A 22603-nucleotide genomic window follows, 5' to 3' on the forward strand; every position below is an offset into this window, starting at 1 on the left:
CTTGTCTAGGAAATCCCATGGACAGAAGAGCCTGGCGGGCTACAGGCCATGGGGTTGCAAGAGGTGGACAAGACTTAGCCAAGAAGCCATTCACATACTTTCCTGAAACAGAAGTTACAATAAAATGTTTTTTTTTAAAAAACTGCAAACAATAAATGCTGAGGGTGGGAACGTAAACTGGTGGAGCCACTACGAAGAACAGTATAGAGGGTCCTCAGAAAACTGAAAAAGAATTACCATGATTCTGCAATTCCACCACTTGGCCTCTACCTGGAAAAACACCCAGTTCAAAAAGATACAAGCTGTTTTCTATGTCTGCATCTCCACTGCTGCCCTGCAATCGGTTTATCAATACCATCTTTCTGGATTCCATATACATGTGGTAAAGAGATTTGTTTTTCTCTCTCTGACTTAAATCACTCTGGCTAAATTATGTTGATGTATGGCAGAAATCAAACCAATATTGTGAAGCAATTATCTTTCAATTAAAAATAAAATAATTTAAAAATATAAGAGGAAAAAAATGCAAACTAAAAAAAAAAAGAAAGGTACAAGCTGAGGGCTTCCCTGGTGACTCAGTGGTAGAGAATCTGCCTGCTAAGGCGGGAGACGTGGATTCAATCCCTGGTCTGGGAATATCCCACATGCTGCAGAGCAACTAAGCCTGTGCACCACAACTGCTGAGCCTGTGCTCTAGAGCTCGTGAACAGCAGCGGCTGATCTCAGCAACGGGAGAAGCCGGGGCACCGAAACTAGAGAGCAGCCCCCGCTCACCACGACCAGACAAAGGCCTGTGCAGCAGTGAAGACCCAGCACAGCCAGAAGAGTGAGTGAGTAAGTGAGTGTCGCTCAGTCGTTTCTCTTTGCGACCCCATGGACTATCCCCGGAATTCTCCAGGCCAGAATACTGCAGTGGATAGCCTTTCCATTCTCCAGGGGACCTTCCCAACCCAGGGATAGAACCCAGGTCCCCCACATTGCAGGCTGATTCTTTACCAGCTGAGCCACAAGGGAAGCCCTAAAATACTGGAGTGGGTAACCCTTCCTTTCTCCAGTGGATCTTCCTAACCTGGGAATCGAACCAGGGTCTCCTGCATTGTAGGCGGATTCTTTAACAACTGAGCTATCAGAAAAGCCCCTGACACAGCCAAAAATAAATACATAAAAAACTAAACATGTTAAAAACAAACCAAAAAAAAGAGCTATCTGAAATTAAAAAAAAAAAAAAACAAAGATACAAGTGGCACTTCCCTAGAAGTCCAGTGGCTAAGACTCAGAGCTTTCAGTGCAGGGGGCTTGGGTTCTATCCCTAGTCAGGGAACTAAGATCCCATATACTGCACAGTGCAGCCAAAAATAAATAAATAAACACATGCACCCCAATGTTCACTGCAGCCCTGTTTACAATAGCCCAGACATGGAAGCAATGCAAATGGCCACAGACAGATGAATAAACAGATGTGGTGTGTATATACACACACACACACACACACACACACTGGAGTATCACCCAGCCATTAAAAAGAATGAAATAATGTCCCTTGCAGCAACACGGGTGGACCTGACTATCATCATGCTAAGTGACGTAAACCAGACAGAAAAAGACAAATACTAAAAGCACAAGCAACAGAAGAGTTGATAAACAGCACTTCATTAAAATTTTAATCACTGTGTGTCAAAGGACACTAGGAAGAATGTGAAAAAACCACCCATACAATATAGGAGAAAATATCTGTATCATATAGGTGATACACAGTTTTTAGGTTCCCCCTATGATATGCCTTATATGGGGATCTAAAAAAAAATGATACAAATGAACTTATTTACAAAACAGAAACAGACTCAGGCTTAGAAAATAAACCCGGAGTTAGGAAAGGGGAAAAGTGGAGGGGAGGGATACCTTGGGAGTTTGGGACTGAGACACACACACTATTACATTTATTTATTATTTTGCATTGCATGTGTGTGTGCTCAGTTGCTTCAGTCGTGTCCAACTCTTTGCAACCCTATGGACAACAGGCCGACAGGCTCCTCTGTCCAAGGGGATTCTCCAGGCACGAATACTGGAGTGGGTGGCCATGCCCTCCTCCAGAGATCTTTCCCACCCAGGGATCAAACCCACATCCCCTGCGACTCCTGCACTGCAGGTGGATTCTCACCTACTGAGCCACCTGGGAAGCCCCGTTTTGTATTGAGGTATAGCCAATTAACAAACAATGTTGTGACAGTTTCAGGTGAACAGCAAAGGGACTCAGCCATCCACATACGTATATCCATTCTCCCCCAAACTCCCCTCCCATTCAGGATGCCGCATAACCTTGAGCACAGTTCTGGGTGCTACAGGAATGTGTCCTGCTAGATTTAAAATGGATAACCAACAAGCACCTACTGTATAGCACATGGAACTCTGCTCAATATTCTCTAATAACCAAGATGTAGAATTTCAAAAAAGAGTGGACACGTGCACATACACCTGAATCACCTTGCTGCACACCAAGAACTAACCCAACGTTGTTATTCAACTAATACTCCAATATAAAAGAAAAATCAGGGACCTCCCTGGTGGTCTAATGACTAAGACTCGCTCCCCACCCCCCCCACCCCGCACTGAAAGGGGCCCAGGTTCAATCCCTGGTCAAAGAACTAGATCTCCCAAATCACAACTAAAAGACCCCGAATGCCTGCAACTAAGACCTAGCGCAGCTAAACAAATAAAAAGAAAATTTTAAAAAATTTTTAAATAAAGAGAGTGGAAAGAATATTACAGTGAAAACCTGAACTACCGTTGGTACACACGCCCCAAACGGCACCCCGCCTCCCAACCGCTCGCGGGGCCCCCTCCGCGTCCTCACCCACGTCCATCCACTCGGGCGGGAGCAGCCGACACTTCTGTCTCTGCTTCAGGTTGACTGCCAGCCACAGAGGTACCCGCACCGGTAGGCCGGGGTTGAAAGGCCCCAGGTCGCCCTGCAAACACGCACACCCCGTCACTCACAAATGCAGGGCTTGGACCTCCGCAGTCCGCGAGCTGACGCCCTGCGCGGTCTCGGCCAGCCCCGCGCCCCGCCACCCCCCTGCACCGGTTGCCCAGCTCAGCCCGACTACACCTGCGGGCCCTGAGCCCCGACAACCCAGCCCGCCGGGAGCGGGAGCCCACCAGAGCGAGCCGGGGGCCGGGCGGTTCTCACCCCGATGAGGTAGATCTTGTCCAGGCTGAAGTTTGGGATGATGGTGACCAGCTCCTTCTCGGCCAGAAACTCCACCTCCGCTGCGTCCATGGCGTAGCCACCGGCCGACCCAGGACTCGCCGCCGCCGCCTCAGATCTCTCAGCTTCCGAGAAAACACCGCAGTGTCCGCCGCTTTCCCGCCACCGCGTAGAGCCCGCCCCCTGGCCGGAAGGAGCCCTGGCCTGCCTATAGGAAGACGGCGCTCTACGTGGGGAGGTGGAAGGCGGGGAGAGTGACTGTTACGAGCCCGAGGATTGGCCATCTTGAACGTGACTGCGGAGCGGATCCCGCCCCCTGGCGGCAGGCCCCGCCCTCCCCCGTGTCCCGGTCTCGCCCCTCCCGTGCGCCGCTCACCTGCAGCCTCCGGCTCACCTGCACCTAGGACCGCCCTCGGCGTCCCTTCACGAGCCCCTGGCGCCTGCCCTCCCACACCGCGAGTCAAACTGGGGCTGGGTGGGCTTCGGGGCCGGGAGTTGTTCAGTCGCTCAGTCGTGTCCGACTCTGCAACCCCTTGGACTGCAGCGCGCCAGACTTCCCTGTCCATCACCATCTCCCCCAGCTTGCTCAAACTCATGTCCATCGAGGCGGTGATGCCACCCAACCATCTCATCCTCCGTCGCCCCCTTCGGAGCCAGGAGTTAAAGCATGTAATTGGTAACGGTGAAACCTGGCTACACAAACGCGGTACCCCCACCCACCCACCCAAGCAGAGTGAGGGAAGGCGTTATTTCCTTTAAGTTCACAATCTTCTGGCCTCCCTGTACGCGGGGTAACATCTATAAAAATGCAGATTCCTTCATCGCACCCACATATTCCAGTTCAGAAACTGCTGAAGGAAAGGCTCACAACCTGCACTTTTACAGGCTCCGCAGGTGAAACCTGTGAAGGGGCGAGTTTGCAAATAGGTATCAGTGAGTTCGGCTCTTAACTGTCGGTCCTTCCGGGTGCCCTCTGTAGAGTGGGTTCACGTGAACCATTGCAGCCGTGGTTCTCATGCCCTCCTCTGGCAGCATCCCTTCCCTACCCTCCCTCACCCTTCCCCCAGAGATGCCCAGTGTTGACGTGCACGCTTCTGCAGACTTCTGATTCAGTGGTCTGAGTGAGGATAGAGGACTGACCTCTAACCAGGGTCAGGGGGATTCCAGTGGGGTGATGATAAGCCAGGAGAGCTTCCGCCTGAGGTGAAGCAGCTAGAGGAGGACTGGGGTGGGGGGAGGGTGATGCTGAACTTGACAGCATTAGCTTTAGGCTCCAAGAAAAAGCATATGTGACAGGAGTATTTCAGGGTTCTAGATCCCTTCAGGAAAGCTCCCTCACGCCACAAAACCACACACTTTCCTGTCTAACCATCCAGAAAACTGCCCCATGTCAGGTTGTTGGGAAGATGAAATAAAGCCATCATCCAGTTCTGCCCATTCACATGGCCTGGAAAGCGGTTTGTTGTTTATCTGCGTAGGAAATTATCATGACTAGCCTGGAGATTTCCTTCATTGTGTCATTTACGAAGACAAATACTTTCCAAGAAAATAAAAGATCCCTCGGGAATGCTGTGTAACCGAGAGCAAGTGACCACTCTGAACATCTGTATTTTCATCTGCAAAAGAAGTAGGAGGGGAAGGAGTCCCCAGGGTATTTGAAGAAGAGGGGGGTGGCAGGCCACATGGCCCCTCCTAAAATAGAAGCTCCCTCAAGCATCTGCAGAGAGTGTGTGCCAACTTGTCTGGGTTTTGATTGATGGGGCAATGTTTCCTTGACTGGCAAATATTTGCCTTTCAAAGTTGGAGAGGCTTCCCTCCCTGATTTCCGCAGACTGTAAACGCACAAAGGAAAAGAGCTGGTGGGAGAGCTAAGGTTCAAAGAGGCCTTGGGGGGATCATGAGTGCTGGCAGAGCCCAGAATCCTGGCGTCCTTTTTGGGAGCGTGGGGACTTGCCGCTGCTTATCTCACAGGGCTTTAGGCAGAACGAGACAAAGCAGGTGCGGCCTTCCACACTACAAGATGGAGGTGTCTGGGAGCCTCAAACTGGAGTAGACACCAAGGTCCTTCAGTTCAGTTCAGTCACTCAGTGACTCTTTGCGACCCCATGGACTACAGCACGCCAGGCCTCCCTGTCCATCACCAACTCTCAGAGTTTACTCAAATTCATGTCCATTGAGTCAGTGATGCCATCCAACCATTTCATCCTCTGTTGTCCCCTTCTCCCACCTTCAATCTGTCCCAGCATCAGGGTCTTTTCAAGTGAGTCAGTTTTTCGCATCTGGTGGCCAAAGTATTGGACATGTATTGGACAAATACTGGACAAACAAGTATTGGACAAGGTCCTTAGGGGGACCTTGTTAAAGCGGCAGGATTCACAACAGCCAAAAGGTGGAAACCACCCAGACGTCCACCGCTCTCCCGTGGTCCGTGGGGAATGGTGGGGAAGCAGCGACTTGCTGCGGGTGGCATCTCCCAGCTAGGGAGGTGGCTAGAATTACAGTCATGGAAGCAGAAGGGACATGCAGAGCGGAAAAACACCTCCTCCTGAAACTCTCTCTTCCCTCACCCCAGCTGAAAGGGGCCTTGGGATGGTACCCGCCAAGGACAAAGACTGCTTCACTACCTGGGCCCCTCTAAGGTCTCGAGGCAGGGGTGATAGCATGACCCCTGCAGGCCTGGCTCCCCTGCTGTTTCTGGCCACTGGCGAATTCCACTGGTGGGGCCCAGCTGCTCCAACTGGTGCCTCTTCCGACCTTCACCTCCTAGAGCCCTCGGGAGGCGGGGAGGGAATGACTGATGTAGGTGAAATTCTCAGATGCGTCTGGCCCAGCTGTGCAGACAGCCGTGGTTCCTACGCCCGGCGGCAGGGCTGGCTCTGCTCACGACAGCCCTCAAGGTGTCCTTCTCCCTGCTGAGTGCGGTAGTGAGTGAAGCAGGAAAGACAGACAGCTCCGGTTCTCCAGGGCCTCTGTGTAAGCTGCTCCCCAGAACCTGACCAGATCCTGAGTGGACTGGGTGAGAGATGCAGGTCAGGGAGTGCTGTGAATGGATGAGCAGTTTACAGAAAGAGAGCTCCAGGGGGGCAGAGTAGGGATGGGACCCAGTCCAACACCAGGAGAATCACCTGAAGGCTGGGAGCGGATGTCTAGCTGAGCGCTGGTGATGGCACCTAGGGCAACAGCCCAGGGGACCAAGAGGAGGGACAGTCTGAAACCAGAGCCCATGGACTGCCTGCAGGGTTCCAGAAAGCCTGGCCCGGGGAAGCCTCTGGACCCCACCCAGTGGCCACTGGTCTTTCCCAGCTGCCTGTGGCTCCGCACAGCCCAGCAGTGTCCCCCTCATCGCCACCGCTGGGCCTGCGAGTCCCTCCCTGCTGCTTGCAGGCCACCGGAGTCTGGCAGGGGAGCCAGCCCGCGAGCCGCAGGGCACACATCACGGCTGAGCCGGGTGGGAGCTCTCAAATGCCTCCGACACGGTGCGAATACACTCTTGTGTCTTTTTGCCATCTGCTGCTGTCATTAAAAAATTACATTTCCATCTGTTTTCACACTTTTCTCCCCTCCCAGCCTCCCCTCCTGGAGGCATACAGCATGAATCCCACGTCGAGGACGCGATCGCTGCTTTGCCTTTTGGAGCCTAGGAACATAGCTGGGACACATGGGGTTAGGGGTAATGGGCTTCGTGGGCAACCAGAGCTATTCATTCCTCCTAGGCCGACACTGACCGTGACCTCTGCCCTCCACACACCAACCCCTCCACACACACTTTGTGGGAAGCCACTTACGAAGCTTATTTTGTTGCTGGTTTTAATTAGTATGTGTGGCTTTAGCATTAAAAATAAATGGAAAATAAACTGTAAGCCATTAGTAACCATTTCCCTTGGGAATGTATTTAAAGAAGAACAGACTCAAGAAATAAGAATCAGGGAGCCATGTCTTGGGCTCAGACAAAAATTGTCATTCTAGATCAACCCCAAAGATGTAACCCCTCTCCCTGACCAATATAGCATGCCTGACCTTTCATGAAGGGTCAAGTCCACGGAAAACCCAACAACCTGCTCACAAGGTTGCAACCACAGACTTCGCCTGGTGGATCGCCTCGAACACAGCTTTGCAAACATCAGCATAATCGCTAACATTCTAGGTTCCGTGCGTACGGTCATCTGTTTCATCTTCCCAACAACCTGGTTACCACCTTCTTTTGAAGATGGAGGAAGCTGAGGCTCAGAGTCGATCAGTTAATAATTTGTTTTAACTTTTGGCTGTGCCCCACAGCATGTGGGACCTAGTTCCCCAACCAGGGGTCAAACCCACCTCCCCTGCATTGGAAGGGGGAGTCGTAACCACTGGTCCACCAGGGAAGTCCGATGCAGGGGCTCAGAGAAGCAAAGTAACTCGCTCCAGGTTGCCCATCTGACAAAGGAAGCATGGGGGTGGACGCGGCAGGCTGGGCGCCAGGCCCCAAGGAAGGCTTCAGGTGGAAGCGGTTTATTCACAAGGCCCTCCCGGGATGCTCCAGGAAGGCGGGAGATCTCCAGGGCCAGTTCAGGTTAAGGAGCAGGTTTCTACTGCTGGCCCCTTGGGGCTCAGACCACCCTCATGCCACCCGGCTCCCCACCAGCCTGGGGCTCCCAGGGAAGCCTGGCTCCTCACAGTACCAGCACTGCCCCCAGGGAGCTGGTTAGAGACACAACAGTAGGCCCAGCCCAGACCTCCCCTAACAAAGGGCATCTGCCTTTGAACCAGCTCCCCGCTGACAGCACCTTCACAAAGCACAGGTCTCAGAGTCCCCTCACCAGCACCAGGAAGAAGAACAAGGGAGGTGGGGAATATATCTGCTAACTCCCATCCCTAGTGGGTGAGGGGTACCACCAGGCGTCCTGGAGAGGCCCCAGACCAGCAGCTCCTGCAGCGGAGGAGGCCCTCAGGCGTTTTGGAGTGGAACCCTGCCCTCGTGCCCACACACGGGGCTCTGTCACACCCAGGGATGTGGTCCCAGGTGGCCCGGTCCCAGGTGGCCCGCTCCCACCGCCCGCCCCACACTCACCCCTCCAGACTCCTCAGGTCCCCGCTGCATTGTGCCCACTCCCCACATGAGCAAACGGAGGCCCAGGGAGGTAGGTGCCCTGCGTGATCATGACCCCCATTTACTGACTATCTGCTCCACGCCAGGTACTATGTGGGCGTTGTACGGAGATGGTTTTCCTTAACGCATGAGGGCTCACCACGTGGGAGGTCGTGCTCTCACTTCACAGGTGAAGACAAGATTCAGAGGAGTTGAACAGCTTTCCAAGGTCACACAGCACAGCACAGGGTCTGGCCGACACCCTTGCTGGCATCCACTCCCCCTATTCTTTCTCACGCTCCTAAGAAGGAATGCTGGGGGGCTGCAGTGGGGTGCCCTGCCCCCTGCCATCACACCCCCCACCTCGCCCCTTCCTCATGAGGAGACAGAGCTAGCTTGAAGGCAGAGCCTCAGGAGCAGTGAGCATTGCACGGGGTTTCTTGTGGCTTGGGGGGCAGGTGTCACCAGGAAGGGTCCCCCCCACTCAGCTGGGTGCATGCTCCATGCTGGCTTTAACAGGAATGAGCCCTTCAGATTCAAGAGGCCCAGAGCCCAGGACTGGTGTGGGTGCCTTGGACTGCAAGACCTTTCTGCAGGAGACCAGGGGGACTCACCTGGCCCTGAGAGAAAGCCAAACCGGCTCCCCAGGGCTGCAAAGCCTCTGGCCAGCCCTCCACCTGCTCTCCACCTCACAGCCCTCTTGCTGTTGCCATGGGCATTACAAGCCTGGGGTGAAATGCCCATTAGCCACGGCGGGTTACAGTGGGCTGGAGGCCTCTGAGCAGTACCCAGGAGATGGGGGGTGGGCTCCCCTGGCCTGCGCACACAGCCAGCTCTCAGGGTGAGCACCCAGCCCTGGGACCTAGCATCCCCTGGGTCCCAGAGGGAAAGGACTGGGGCAAAGTGTCCACATCACCTCCAGGGGGATATAAGGGGCGCCGAGTATCCAGGGAGAAAGGGACAATCAACTAGAAATATTGCTGAGTGGCAGCTTTGTGTGGATGGTAAGAATGCAGGGTCTGGGTTCAAGTTCTCACTCTGTGACGACCTTGGGCTCTAAGTTTCCCAGGGGCCCCATCTGTAAAATGGGGGTAACCACAGCGTCTATATCGGAAGACTAGACGGTTATTCCCAGCCCGTCACTCCCTCCCATTATAGACATGTCTGTCCCTTCCTGCGCCATGTGACTGCCCAGCTCAGCCACGTGGGGTGTGTCTGTGTGGCTTGCTTGCTCCACGTGTGGAAGCTGAGAACGTTCCTGCAGGGCCTAGCTGTGCTCTGAGTGTCTGCAGTGAGAATGCACTCTGGGCGCTACTGGCCACAGAATGAGGAGGGCCAACTGAGGGGCCAAGACCACCTGAAAGCCCATAACCAGCCAGACCAGCCCCTCCGTGATAAGCAATTCTCTTAAACCTACCTCTGTACTGAACGTGATCCATCTCCTCTGCCTGCCCAAGGAGCAGAGTCTGCAGCTCATTACAGGGGATCTTTATTTACAATGCAAAAAAGAACTTATAAGTCACTTTCTGGACAGTTTTGATGCCTTTAAGACAACTTGTAAAAAATGGAGCCAGTCCTGTGCAAGAAGTCCTTGTGTGTGTGTGCACCTCCAGGGTGCCCGTCTGCACGGCCCTGGGCGCTGGGAGCCCATCTGGCCAGAAGGGAGCCTCTCCCAGACAGCACCGGTCACCATGCCCGGGGTCGGCGAGAACGCGGAGGCGTCGGAGGTCCAGTCCACCCCACGGGGCCTGGGCAGTGTCGCTCTGGAAGCAGGCGGGGCTGACTGCTCACTCCTCTCCCCACGCCTCTGGTCCAGCGCTGGAATCGCTGCGTCCTCCCAGCCAGCGTCCTCAGCAGAGCATCCCAGGGCCCTGGACACGCGGAGAGGAGGGCGGCCAGAGCAGGAGCCAGGGCAGGCAAACCCCTGACCTGTGCCGCCGTCTCAGGCCTCAGGGTCAAGGTCTCCATCCTCCGGGCACGACCCCGACTCGTCCAGCCAGACTAGGAGACAGAGGGGAGTCCACATCCGGATGGGCCCCTGAACCAGGCCCCTTTCCCCAGGAGCTCCAGGGCCGGCGCCTCAGGGCATGTTGCTTCATCGTATCCCCCAAGCTCTGCGCACGCAGGGCGGCGGTGTCAGCCGATTCGAAGAGGGAACCCCAGTGACGCGGGTCTCATTGTCTCTCCCCTTGTCCTCTGACCACCCCAAGCCCCAAGCTGCTCCAGATCTCAGGCTGAGGCCCCTGGGATTGCACCCCCCCCTCACCCACACACCCCATGGCTCAGCCACTTCTGAGCACCTGCCTGGAGATGCCTGCATGCCCAAGGCTTGGCAGGAGGTCAACACACCCACCCTCCAGTTCCAGGTGGGAAAGTGAGGCCCTGAGAGGGGATGTGACCCCCAGCGAGCAGGGTGGTCAGGGCAGGGCGAGGTTCTCACCCATCCCTTGCTATGGGGGAAGCCCCGGGGATCTTTTAGCGCTGGGAGCCCGCAGCCCCACTGGACGTGCCGCCCAGGCCCGCCAGGCTGTCCCCCTGCCCTAAACGTGTCGCTGGTGAGGAGACTGGCCACACAGGTGCCACGCGGGCTGTGGGCTCGGGCCCTGACCTTCCTCGTCACCAACTCTCACAGCCTCCAAGGCACGGCTGCTCTCTGTGACACGGGGGAGCTGGAGCCTTGTTCCCACACGCAGGGTTCTGTGACTCCAAGGGCTCCGCCCTTCCTCCTCCAGCTCCCTCTCTAAATGGGGAAAGGCGGAGGCCAGGCCTCACCTCTGCCACCAGACAGGACGCGAGGGGCCCCCTGTGCAGTCCCTCTGCACTGGGACCCCATGGGTGCTCAGGGCTCCGGGCCTGCACCCCACAGACCTTGAGGAGGAACTGTGAGTCTCCCCTGTGCTCACACTAGCTCTGGGAGCAGGGAAGGTGGTTATGATCCCATCTTACAGATGAGGCCACTGAGGCTCCGAGAGGGAAGGGGGTATCACGGCAGGGCCTGGGCCTCGGTTACCCACGGTGAGCTCTCTGAAACCTGGCTCTTCTCTCACCTTGCTGTGTGTCCTTGAGGGAGTCACTGCCCCTCTCTGGACCTCAGTTTTCCCAACTATAAATTAGAGATAAGGGCGGTATTCACAGCTCAGAGGGTTGGGGTGAGAATTCACTTAAGACGTGTGACGAGCATTTAGCCCAGTGCCAGGCACCTGAGAGGGTGACACGGGGCTGCGACCCACTGTGCCTGGCCCAGTCCTAGCACCAGCATGGGGTCTGGCCCCAGCTGGATAGGCTCTCCAGGTCACTCCCCCTGGCGGGCAAGCTGACACCCAGACTGGGAACTTCTGGAGAAGTCTCCCTGAGTACCCCCACCCACTCTCTCATGAGCCCCTCCTCAGCCTCTGTGGGCCTGTGTCCCCCGGATGAGCCAGGTGCTAGCTGTAGCCCATGATGGTAGCCCCCAAGAGGGCATCAAGTCAGGGCGTGCAGAGAACAAGCTCCAGATCTCACGGCCTGGGTCTGAGTCCCAACTCTGATGTATCAGCTGTAAAGCGAGTGTTACAACCTCTCGGAAACTCAGTTTACCCACCTGTAGAATGGGGATGATGAGGCCACTGAGGCTCCGAGAGGGAAGGGGGTATCACGGCAGGGCCTGGGCCTCGGTTACCCACGGCAAGCCCTCTGAAACCTGGCTCTTCTCTCACCTTGCTGTGTGTCCTTGGGGGAGTCACTGCCCCTCTCTGGACCTCAGTTTTCCCAACTATAAATTAGAGATAAGGGCGGTATCTCTAAGAACTGGACCTAACTCAGAGTTACTATGAGGCCTCAAGGAAAAACAACCACCATCATCACTTATGATGACTGTTCACAACAGCAGCCTCCGCACCCAGCAACAGGCCTGATTCAATAAACCTGTTCGTGAATAAACGGCCCCCCTCCGCCAGCTCCAGCTGTATTCACAGAGGGACTGGGGGTTGCGGGGGAGGGGGCAGTAGTTTGGACCCCTTCCTCTCACCATCTCTCTGGGAACCACCCCATCCCCTCTCTGCTCCTTGCAGTGAGCTGTGTCTGGAAGGCCCAGAGATCAGCCCCAGCCTGGGTGGGAGGGGGAAGTTTCCAAGCCTGTCCTGTCCACTGAACCACAAGACAGAGCCCCAGTTCCTCAGCTACAGGGGAAGGCACCTCTGTCTACCACCTTGGCAGGCCCACGCGGTCCCATCCATGACTCACCCAGCTGCCGGCAGAGGCTATGGAGCTAATTATTCCATACACCACAACTTGCTGAGGCTGGTGCCAGGGACACAGGCCCATGGTGGAGTGTGTGCAGATCCAAGTGTAAATTTTTAATAAAGCACAGGAGCAGACACCCACCCCAGCCCCCCAGCCTGACAGCAGCGGCCTCACCTGCCCTTCGGGGGTCCCTGGGCAGGGCCACGCCTGTGGGGGTCGGCGGCGTGATGATGATGTTGGGGACGTCCAGGTGCTTGTCGCTCAGCACGGGGGCCTCGTCGTGGCTGCCGCTACTGCTGACGCACATTTTTAAGCCTGAGGGCAGGCCGTGGAACACACACGCACACACATGACAGAGAGACAGACGTCAGTGGCCGCTGGGGACTGCCCGCCGCCCTTCTCCGTTGCCATGGGTCCCCATGACGCAGGGCCCAGGGGACCGCTCTGCATGCCCACGTCAGGACCCGTCCGAGCTGGCGCGACTTGGCCAGGGTATAAGTTTTCTCTGCTGTGGTCACTCATGTTAACATTGGGGGCTGTGACACAGAGCAGGTACTCAAAACACAACTCCGAGTGGAGGAAAGCCACAGGCTTAGCTGGAAGCCACGCCTGCACGAGGCAGCGCCGTGCACGAAGTTATGTCCCCCACAAATTATCTTCTGAGAGAGTCTGTGACGTCAGTGCTGTTTCTTCCTTACACGGTGGACTGAATCCACTGGAGAAACTGTCTGGGCCTGGAACTGTCTTTGTGCAAACACTTTTGATTACAAATTGGGGTTCTTTAGTAAGAGGTGGGGCTATTCAGATTTTCTTTCCTTCTGTCCCTTTGAGTAAGTTACATTTGTCAAGGAATCTCTTTCTTCTAAATTGTTGCAATCCTTGTCTTCTTTCTCCCATAATCTCAGGTAATCCGGCCCAGTCTTCATGCCCAGCTGACATGAAGGTGCTCTCGCCAAATCCCAACCTCATTCATCCCGTCTTGAGTCAAGGCCATCAACCCTGTGCCAGTAACCAGGGCCTCAGCAGCAGTCCCCCTTACCCCCATCTCCTCGCCCTCCAGCCCTCCGGCCAACTTAACCAACCACAGACACATCACTTTGCCGACAAAGTCCGTCTAGTCAAAGTTATGGTTTCTCCAGTAGTCTTGTATGGATGTGAGAGTTGGACCATAAGGAAGGCTGAGTGCAAAAGAACTGATGCTTTTGTGGTGCTGGAGAAGATTCTTGAGAGTCCCTTGGACTGCAAGAAGACCAAACCAGTCAATCCTAAAGGAAATCAACCCTGAATATTCATTGGAAGGATTGATGCTGAAGCTGAAGTTCCAATATTTTGGCCATCTGATGTGAAGGGCTGACTCAACGGAAAAGACCCTGATGCTGGAAGAGATTGAAGGCAAAGGATAAGAGGGCGACAGAGGATGAGATGGTTGGATGGCATCACCAACTCAATAGACAAGAGTTTGAGCAAACTCTGGGAGATAACGGAGGACAGGGAAGCCTGGCATGCGGTCGTCCCCGGCGTTGCCAAGAGCTGGACACGACTGAGCGACTGAACAAAAAAAGCGTCCATAGACCCACTTACTTCACATCTGTGGCAGTCTTCCTCCCCCTCCTCATGCTCCTAGGGAGCCTCTCCACCTTCTGGCTGATCCCTTACCAGCCCACCCTCCAAATAGCAGCCAGAAGCTGCAAACCTGACCATACCCAAACACTCACTAGCTCTCAGCAACTAGCTGCAAACAGCATTTCCCAAAGAGTGTTCCCTTGAACACTGCCTCCACAGACTCCCTCAGGAGGGAGGGTCTACGATCCAGTGAGTCTGGGAATCCCATCTACTCTATCCTTCTCGTGGAGATCCCCTGCCTGTTGGAGCATTAAAGGCTCTGAGAAGTCCTGCACCGAGGAAGCTGCTGTCATTGTGCTTCACCCCGGGGTTCCTGAACTTAAATAACCCTGGATTCTGTTTTTGGAGGAACACCTGTTAACATCTCACAAAACCATGAGTCATGAAATACCTTCTGGGAAAGACTGATCGTAAATTAAAGTCAGCCTCCACAGTCTGCCCCAAGCTTGTTTTGAAGCCTACCACCTGGACTTCCCTGGTAGCTCAGCTCATAAAGATTCCGTCTGCAATGTGGGAGACCTGGGTTCGATCCCTGGCTGCCCGCTCCAGTGTTCTGGCCTGGAGAATCCCATGGACGGCATAGTCCAGTTCACTTCAGCTGCTCAGTCGTGTCCGACTCTTTGCGACCCCATGGACTGCAGCACACCAGGCCTCCCTGTCCATCACCAACTCCTGGAGCTTACTCAACTCATGTCCATCGAGTCATGATGCCATCCAACCATCTCATCCTCTGCTGTCCCCTTCTCCCACCTTCACTCTTTCCCAACATCAGGGTCTTTTCCAATGAGTCAGTTCTTCGCATCAGGTAGCCAAAGTATTGGAGTTTCAGCTTCAGCATCAGTCCTTCCAATGAATATTCAGGACTGATTTCTTTTAGGAGGGACTGGTTGGATTTCCTTGGAGTCCAAGGGACTCCCAAGAGTCTTCTCCTAAACTACAATTCAAAAGCATCAACTCCTCAGCACTCAGCTTTCTCTATAGTCCAACTCTCACATCCATACATGACTACTGGAGAAACCATAGCTTTGACTAGATGGACCGCTGTTGGTAAAGTAATGTCTCTGTTTTTTAATATGCTGCCTAGGTTGGTCATAGCCGTATAGTCCACGGGGTCGCAAAGAGTTGGACACGCCTGAGCGACTTTCACTTTCCCTGCCACCTGCCCACACCCCTTGAACTGCTCACAGTTTCCCAAACACCCTGGGCTCCCCAGCACTTTGCAACGTCACACAGGCTGCTCCTGCCTGGAGTGCTCTCTGTTGCTTTGGGAGGGTGGTGAGCTCCTCCTGACCCTTCAAACCCCAGCATAACAGGCTCTCCTATGGGGAAGCTGCCCTGGGTATCTGACCCCGCTCCTTCAGCCTTCTGGTGCCAATCTCGAAACAATCAGTCCCATATGCCTTTACTGTGAGCGTGTGAAGGACAGCCCCTACTTGTTGGCCCATGCGTCCTTAGAACCTAGCATCCTGCCTGGGACAGAGCACACAGGGGTGCTTTCAATTTCAAATCAAAAACAACTTCAGGCACCGCTGAACTCAGTATTCAGATCTTTGTCACCACGCCCTGCCTCTTTGTTTTTCCTCCCCAAACAGCCCCAGACTGGACCGGTTAGCTCAGGTATCGAGCCCCCAGCCAACAGCAGGAGCCGAGCAGTGGGTTGGGCTTCCCCGACCCCCACTGGGACAGCTCCTTAATCACCCCTGCCGGGTCAGTGTGGTGGTCCTCAACAATGTCCCTGATGGGTGGAGTCTGATTCCCCTCCTCTCCAGTGAGGGATGGACCCTAGGGTGGATTCCAACGCAGAGATGAAGACAGAAGACATGTGATTTCCATGGCCAGGTCAGGCAGGACCCTGCTCTTGCCTGCTCTCGCCCTCAGGGAACCAGCTGTCACGTGTGAGGACGCTCAAATGGCCTGAGGGGGAGCCCAGCTGGTGGGCCAATGGCACAGGAGGAAGCCACCTAGGGCATGGTCCTCCAGCCCAGGCAAGCCTTCAGACGAGACCAGGGCTCAGCCTACAGCTTGACTGTAACCTCTGAGACCCTCTGTGACACAACCTCCCAGCTAAACTGTCCCCGAATCTCCGACCCACAGAAACTGTGAGATACTAAATCCTTAAGCCACTAGGTTCGGGGGGTCGTTTCTTATGCAGCAGTAGGTGACTGATACAGTAGTCAGCACAGCTTGCCTGTCCTGGAAATCCCAGTCCTGTTTCCTTCCTGGAGAGCCCCTGCGGCCCCCGCTAAATCTACCAGGCTGGTTAGTTTTGTAGAAAGGGGCCACGTCCCCTCCATCAGATGACGAGCCCCTCAGGAGCACCCACCAAGGCCGCTGCCAACCTTCCTTAAAACCTTAGAGCTGTTTCTTCCTGCCGTCTTACGCAGAAGCCCAGAATGGTAAACAGATACAAAGGAGCCACTTGCAGGAAGCCCTCCTGCTATCACTGCAGCAGTTGGCGTTTAGGGATCACCTGCCACATGCCAGATAGCTCCTCCTACAGTCTTCAAGGCCACACCGGGAGGGGTGAGCTCGGGTGCGAGACCGAGGGCCAGAGACCATAGGAGCTTGCACAGTGGTGAGCAGCCAGCAGGTGGCCGGGCAGGATCTGAACCCAGACCCGAGTCAGTCTGATTCCAAAAGCTGCTGCTCCTTGTAACCAGGATCCTGTAACAGAGCCAGGAAAACTATCTGAAAAGGACCTGACAGTAAGTATGTTTTACTTTGCGGGCGACAAAGTCTCTGCTGCAACTTCTCAGGTTTGCCATTGAACGCAAGTGCAGCCTCAGACAATACGTAAATGGGTGGGTGGGGCTGTGTGCCAAGACATTGTTATCTAGAAAAACACGAGGAGCAGTCAGCTTTGGTCCAAGGGCTGTGGTTTGCCTCTGTCAGCTCTGTCATATCCAGGAGCTGGGAAGTTTGGATCAGGGACATGCCTGACGTCCTAATAGGCAACAACAGAACCTCAAAAGCCCGAGGCTCGTTAATGCCAAAACCCAAACCCAAATCCCAAATCTGGCTGCTGCTGGGAAGTGACAGGTGGTGGGCATGAGGAAATGAACGGAATGAATGAATTCCTCAGAAGCCCTTGCCCAGTGAGCTGGGGCCAAGAGGGTGCTGGTCCCTGCTAGCTTCCTCCAGAATCATCCCCAAAGGGTATCTCAGGGAGCATGGCCACAAAATTGAGCTCTGATTACTGTTGTCTGTAACTGAAGGGAGCCTCCCTGCTCAGCCTCCAAGGCCCCTTCCTCAGTGAGTATTCCAAAGTTCTAAAAGAAAATGCTAATGGAGGAAAGCCGCTCCTCCCAGGGCCCACATCTGCATTTTAACATGTTCTGGGAGCACAGTGACAAAGCCCACATTCTTAATCAGGAAGCATCAGGTCACTCTTGGTGGGCCCTGGAGAGATGCTGGAGGCAGAGAAGAGGGAAGGGAAGAGGGGGAGGAGGATAAGGAGGAGGGAGAGAGAGGAGGAGGGGAGGGGGGAGGGGAGGGGGAGGAAGAAGAAAGAAAGGCAGAGGATGAGAGGGGGAAGGGAGGGGAAGAAGAGGGGAGGGGAGGAGGAGGGGGAGGGGAGGGGAGGAGGGGAGGGGGAGGGGAGGAGGGGGAGGGGGAGCGGAGGGGGGAAGAAGAAAGGCAGAGGATGAGAGTGGGGAGAGGATGGAGGAGAGGAGGAGGGCGGTAGGAGAGAGAGAGGAGGAGGGAAGGAAAAGTGAGAGGAAGGAGGAGGAGGCGGGAGAGGAGGCAAGGAGGGAGGGGGCCAGGACTCCAGCCCCTCTCAGCCCTCTGGGCCTTCCAGAGCAGGAGTGGCTGAGCTCTCGGGAGCAGCTCTGGGGAGATAAAGCCGACTTTGGGGATTAAACACAAATGCCAACCCTGCCCCAGACAAGCAGCTCATTTGTGCTAAAGCCAGAATGGTTATTTGTTAATTATGTGCCCGTCTCGGGTCATTAAGAGCCCATTTCCTGAGGGGAAGGGCCTGGCTGGGATTCCAGGGGCCCAGGCCCCCAGAGGGAAAGGCAGAGGGAATCCCAGGGCCCCAGAGCCGTCCAATATTTCGATTTAGGGGTGTGACAGGGAGCATGCGCAGGAAGCCTTCCTGGCTGGTGGCTGTCACCCACCATGACCTGGCTCTGCTCTGGGGTACACGCTTTCCCAGGACATGAATCAAGCTGGACATAGAGCAAGCCAGGTCAGACCTCCCTGGCCTCCTGGTGGCAGCTGCCTGCCTCCCGCGGAGGAAACGCTGGGGCTCTGTGAGTGAGCTCTGAAACCCAGTTCCGCCGTTGCCCCTGACCCGCTCCTGGGCAGTGGTTTTCCATCTTGGCTTCCTAAGCCACCTGGGAGGTTTGAAAAACAATCCAAGGCAGGGGGGCCACCAGAACTTTCAAAAGCTCCTGTGTGAGTCTGAGAGCTGGGCAGGGCCCCCCTGAGTCAGGGTGCCTGCGAACACGTTTTTTCTCTCCAAGTCTAGAATCCAGGGCTGGAAAAATGGAACTATGCTACCCATCTTGTAGGTACAGAAGGCTGAGTGTGGGGCATTTGGCTGCCCAGCACGGGAGCAGCGGCCTGGGACAAACACTTTGGGAGGGGCACACTGCTGCCGCCTCCCCCGAAACCCTCGATTGAGCAGCCCCCAGGTTAGGCTCTGGGCCGAGCCCACATTAATCCGCACACCATCCCTCGTGGATGCCAGGGCCATGGCCATTCTCCAGCGAGAAAACCAAGGCTCGGAGAAGGGAGGCGGCATGTCTGAGGGCATGCAGAGGCCAGGTGGCTCCAGACCTGAGGACCCAACTCACTCTTTCTGTCATCAGCCACCACTTCTCATCCTCCAGACCTATCCTAAGCCAGGCCTATCCTCTGTTCAGGATGCCCACCCCCTTCCAGGCACGGGGAACACAGCACTGTTCCTGGTCCCTAGGCCACCCAGAGGCCCCAGAATGACCCCGGCAGGATCCAAGAGCAGGTGCGGCCCCAACAAAGGTACTGTGGCTTAAGGGCGCCCTCTGCTGGTTCTTTTTTTAATGGCACCTGATCAGCACCCTAAGAGAAAGCTCCAGGACCCTGCCTGGGACCACATCCCTGCTACTGCACCCACGCTTCCCCAAGGCACTGTCTCACACAGAGGCCCTGCTGGACACACAGTGCGGCTGGAAGCCAGAACGTACAGCTGGGCTTCAACCCACCTGGCAGTAGCTCCACCTGCAGAAATGGGGGTACTTCACAATCCCCACCTCCAGGGGGCGCTGAGAGGATGACGAGCCACACGGAAGCCCCTCCCTCTAGCCAAGCGGTCTGACTTGCACGCGGCAGGTGAGGAAACCACAGAGCCAGCTTTGCAGTGCACGCTCAATAGCACAAGCAGTTACTAACAGCACGACATTCTAACCTTTGCACTTACTGATTCAGCCAATGCTGAGCACCCCTCGCCCTCTAAGTGCAGGCCAAGGCCCTGGCCTCGTCTCTGCAGTCACACAGCTGTTTGGAGTGACTCTGACAAGATGTTCCTGGTTCTAGCTGAACACTCAGACAAGACCCTTTTTCCTATTGGGCTGGCAGGGCCCCAGGCTCGGGAAGGAGAAACCCAGTCTGATTCTAGGTCCTGCTTCCCGCTGTGACTCCCCAAGTCTGACCTGCTCACCCGCAGAGGGAGGGGATATGTTCCTCCCCTGCAGCTCAGGAATAAACCCCCCAGCTCGGTCTACAGAGCTATGGTGCACCTACTGTGTGCTGGGCATCGTTCCAAGCATTGGGGACGTGGCAGAGAACAAGAGAGTCTCAACAGATGTTTCTCTGCTCCTCTCCCCTGCTTCACTGCCTTCCTCTACCTCTTGCTCCAGCCCCTGGCAGCAAACTGGGACCCCAGAGATTTCATAGGAGGCTGGAAAAAATAAGGAGGGCCCTCTGATCCAGGACATTGTTGGGAGGGGCCCAGGTGGCTGGGCTGTGATGACGGTGCTCACAGGAGGCTGGGGGCTGTGCGAGCACTTTGCGGGGATTCATGATTCGGTCCTCCTGATGAAGCCTACCTTCTAGATGGACACACAGAGGCACAGCGAAGTCACAGGGGACTTGACGCAGAGCCTGTCCTCCTGGAGGCTGGGAAGCAAGTTCACCTTGGCAGAGTCTGGGTCAGTGATTGGAGGAGGAAAGAACAGATGGCAGGGTGGAGGGGACAGCAGAGCTGGAAGAGACGGTGGGAATCGGAAAAAGATTCCCCAACGTGGCCACAGAGATGGTGGGGAGGGCTCGTGGGTCAGCGGCAGCATGCGCAAAGGCCCTGGGGCCAGGCAGAGGCTGGGGCTGGCACTAATTCCTCAGACTTGACCAGGCGTCTGGATTTAGTGCTGATCTTCCAAAAAACAAATGGACAAATGCTTCTGAGGGTTCCAGATGCACTTAATCTTTTTTTTTTTTAATTCCAATTAAGGGGAAAGCCTTGCATTATTACAAATGAGGCCAGGGCAGGCGGGCGGGGTTTTACCTTTTCTCGGCAGCTCGGCCCAGTGGAGATGGCAGTGGATGCTTTAAATCTCTTTTTAATTAAGGAAAAAGCCCTAGCTTGCGTCAGGGATGAACTCCTGGAGAGAGAACTCGGGAGGAGGAGCCACAGAGAAAGGCGCTGCAAAGTGGGGAGTGTGTTTGCCTCCCTGCGCTGTGCTGAGCCGCTCAGTCCTGTCTGAGTCTTTGTGATCCCATGGACTGTAGCCCGCCAGGCTCCTCTGTCCATGGGGATTCTCCAGGCAAGAATACTGGAGTGAGTTGCCATTTCCTTCTCCAAGAGATCTTCCCAACCCAGAGATCGAATCTGCGTCTCCTGCATTGCAGGCAGATTCTTTGCCGCTGGGCCACCAGGGAAGCCTGGCCCTTGGTCTACTGGCCTCTAAAATGGACTCAAGAGTAGGCCTGCCCTCAGAGCATGATGGAGACTTGAGGTCAAAGAAAATCTGCAAAGCCCTCGATGGCTGCCTGGGCCGTGGGTGGTATGTCATGGGTGCAGCTCGGGGTCCCCAGCCTCAGCACTGCTGACGTCTGGGGCCAGGACACTCTGTGGTGGGGCCGTCCTGAGCACTGGACAGGGCGGAGCAGCACCCTGGTCCCTAGATGCTGTAGCTCCCGAATTTGTGGCAACAAAGGGTGTCTCCAGACACTGCCAAGTGTCCCCTGGGGGTAGGGTTGCCAGATAAGACTCAGGACAAACCAGTTTTTCAGAGTTACGGCCCATGCTATATGAGGGATATACTTATCCTAGATAACTAGTCCTTGTTTATTTCAAAGTCATCCCACATTTTTTGTTTTTTCTTCCTAAATCTGGCAGCTCTACCCAAGAGCTAAGAACCACGGTCAGCACCACTACTGACTGAGGCAATATCTGCGCACTGCAGACAGAGTGGGCACTGAGAGTGACTGGCTCCTTTGTCTCAAGTGGCCCTGCTGCACGTCTGTGTGGCTGGAGCCATGAGAAGGGGCTTCAGGACGGCCTGAGCCAGCGGGACTGGCCTCCCCAGACTGCCCTTCGCCAGCTGTGTGGGCTCAGCAAGGCTTCTTGACCTCTCTGAGCCTGTGTTTCCTTAGCTGCAAAGATACTATACATGTGGTCGGCCCCTTGCCAGAATAAAGATTCGAACTTGTGCTCTAGATACTAGCCCGTAACCTGTAGGATGCTCGTAAGGAAACATGAGGTTAGGCGGAAGTTGTCTGGGGCAGCCTGGCCAACAGCAGGTGCTTAGCGGGGCCATACTGTTACTGCTGCTATGAATAGTCATCACTGCTATTAATAGAATATTGCGGTTATTACTGTGCAATTAAGCAAGAAAATTCCAGTTAGTCTCAGAGAAAGGAGGTGACTGGTGTTACTCAGGGAAAACTGAGGAGCCCCTGGGGGAGCCTGGGTCCTGAGGACAAGGAGGTGTCCCCCAGCTGTGGGCAGCTGAGGCCTAAGATGGGTGCAGACGGGCAGCCAGACAGCAGAGCCCACGGAGGACTGGGAGGCTGCCTCTGGCGGGTGGCTGGGAGAGCTGGTTTTTACTGCGTTAATCCTTTTGTCCATTTTATATTCTGTGCCATGCAGGTGTTTTACATATCCAAAAAAATAAAATAATTAAAAAAGAAATAAAAAATTTTCTGAGGGATTGATACAGATTTAGGAGGTGGAATGGGAGAAAGGTGGGGGGTGGTGAGGCATTTCTGCTGCAGGAGAGGTCTGATCAAGGTGACGCAGTAAGACAGTGAAAAGACAGTGAGGGGCTGGGGGGAGGATTAGGAGTGTAGGCCTGGAGAGGTAAGAAGGGGATGGGACGGCCACGAGGAACACTCCTTTCTCCTTGAGCCACTCAGGAGCGTGGCCCAGTGTGTGGTTGCAGGGAGTCCACCTCACAGCGTCCAGGGGATGAGGTCGAGCTGGTGTCCCCAGGTCAGGGACATGGGCTCCTGGGAGAGACTCAGGTCCATCCGAGCCCTGCCGTCACCTCACTCTCCCGCCACCC

At 55.2% G+C, this 22603-nt stretch overlaps 2 protein-coding genes across 3 annotated transcripts in view; both read right to left on the bottom strand.

The window, feature by feature from the left end:
* The window catches only part of GINS2 (GINS complex subunit 2), a 40860-nt gene extending 37444 nt beyond the window's left edge, over positions 1–3416 (bottom strand). The window contains exons 1-2 of the mRNA XM_018061811.1: positions 3188–3416; positions 2852–2966 (exon numbers count right to left, since the gene is read on the bottom strand). Of these exons, the coding sequence (XP_017917300.1) occupies positions 2852–2966; positions 3188–3277 (205 nt within the window). The 5' untranslated portion in view covers positions 3278–3416. The remainder of the gene's footprint in view (positions 1–2851; positions 2967–3187) is intronic.
* C18H16orf74 (chromosome 18 C16orf74 homolog) overlaps positions 9742–22603 on the bottom strand; it is a 30180-nt gene continuing 17318 nt past the window's right edge. For both annotated transcript variants that reach the window (XM_018061813.1, XM_018061814.1), the window contains 2 exons: positions 12666–12806; positions 9742–10271 (listed from right to left, as the gene is read on the bottom strand). In XM_018061813.1, coding sequence (XP_017917302.1) covers positions 10213–10271; positions 12666–12806 — 200 coding nt within the window. In that variant the 3' untranslated portion in view covers positions 9742–10212. The remainder of the gene's footprint in view (positions 10272–12665; positions 12807–22603) is intronic.

This window comes from Capra hircus, chromosome 18, assembly GCF_001704415.2.
Source record: "Capra hircus breed San Clemente chromosome 18, ASM170441v1, whole genome shotgun sequence".
Lineage (NCBI taxonomy): Eukaryota > Metazoa > Chordata > Mammalia > Artiodactyla > Bovidae > Capra > Capra hircus.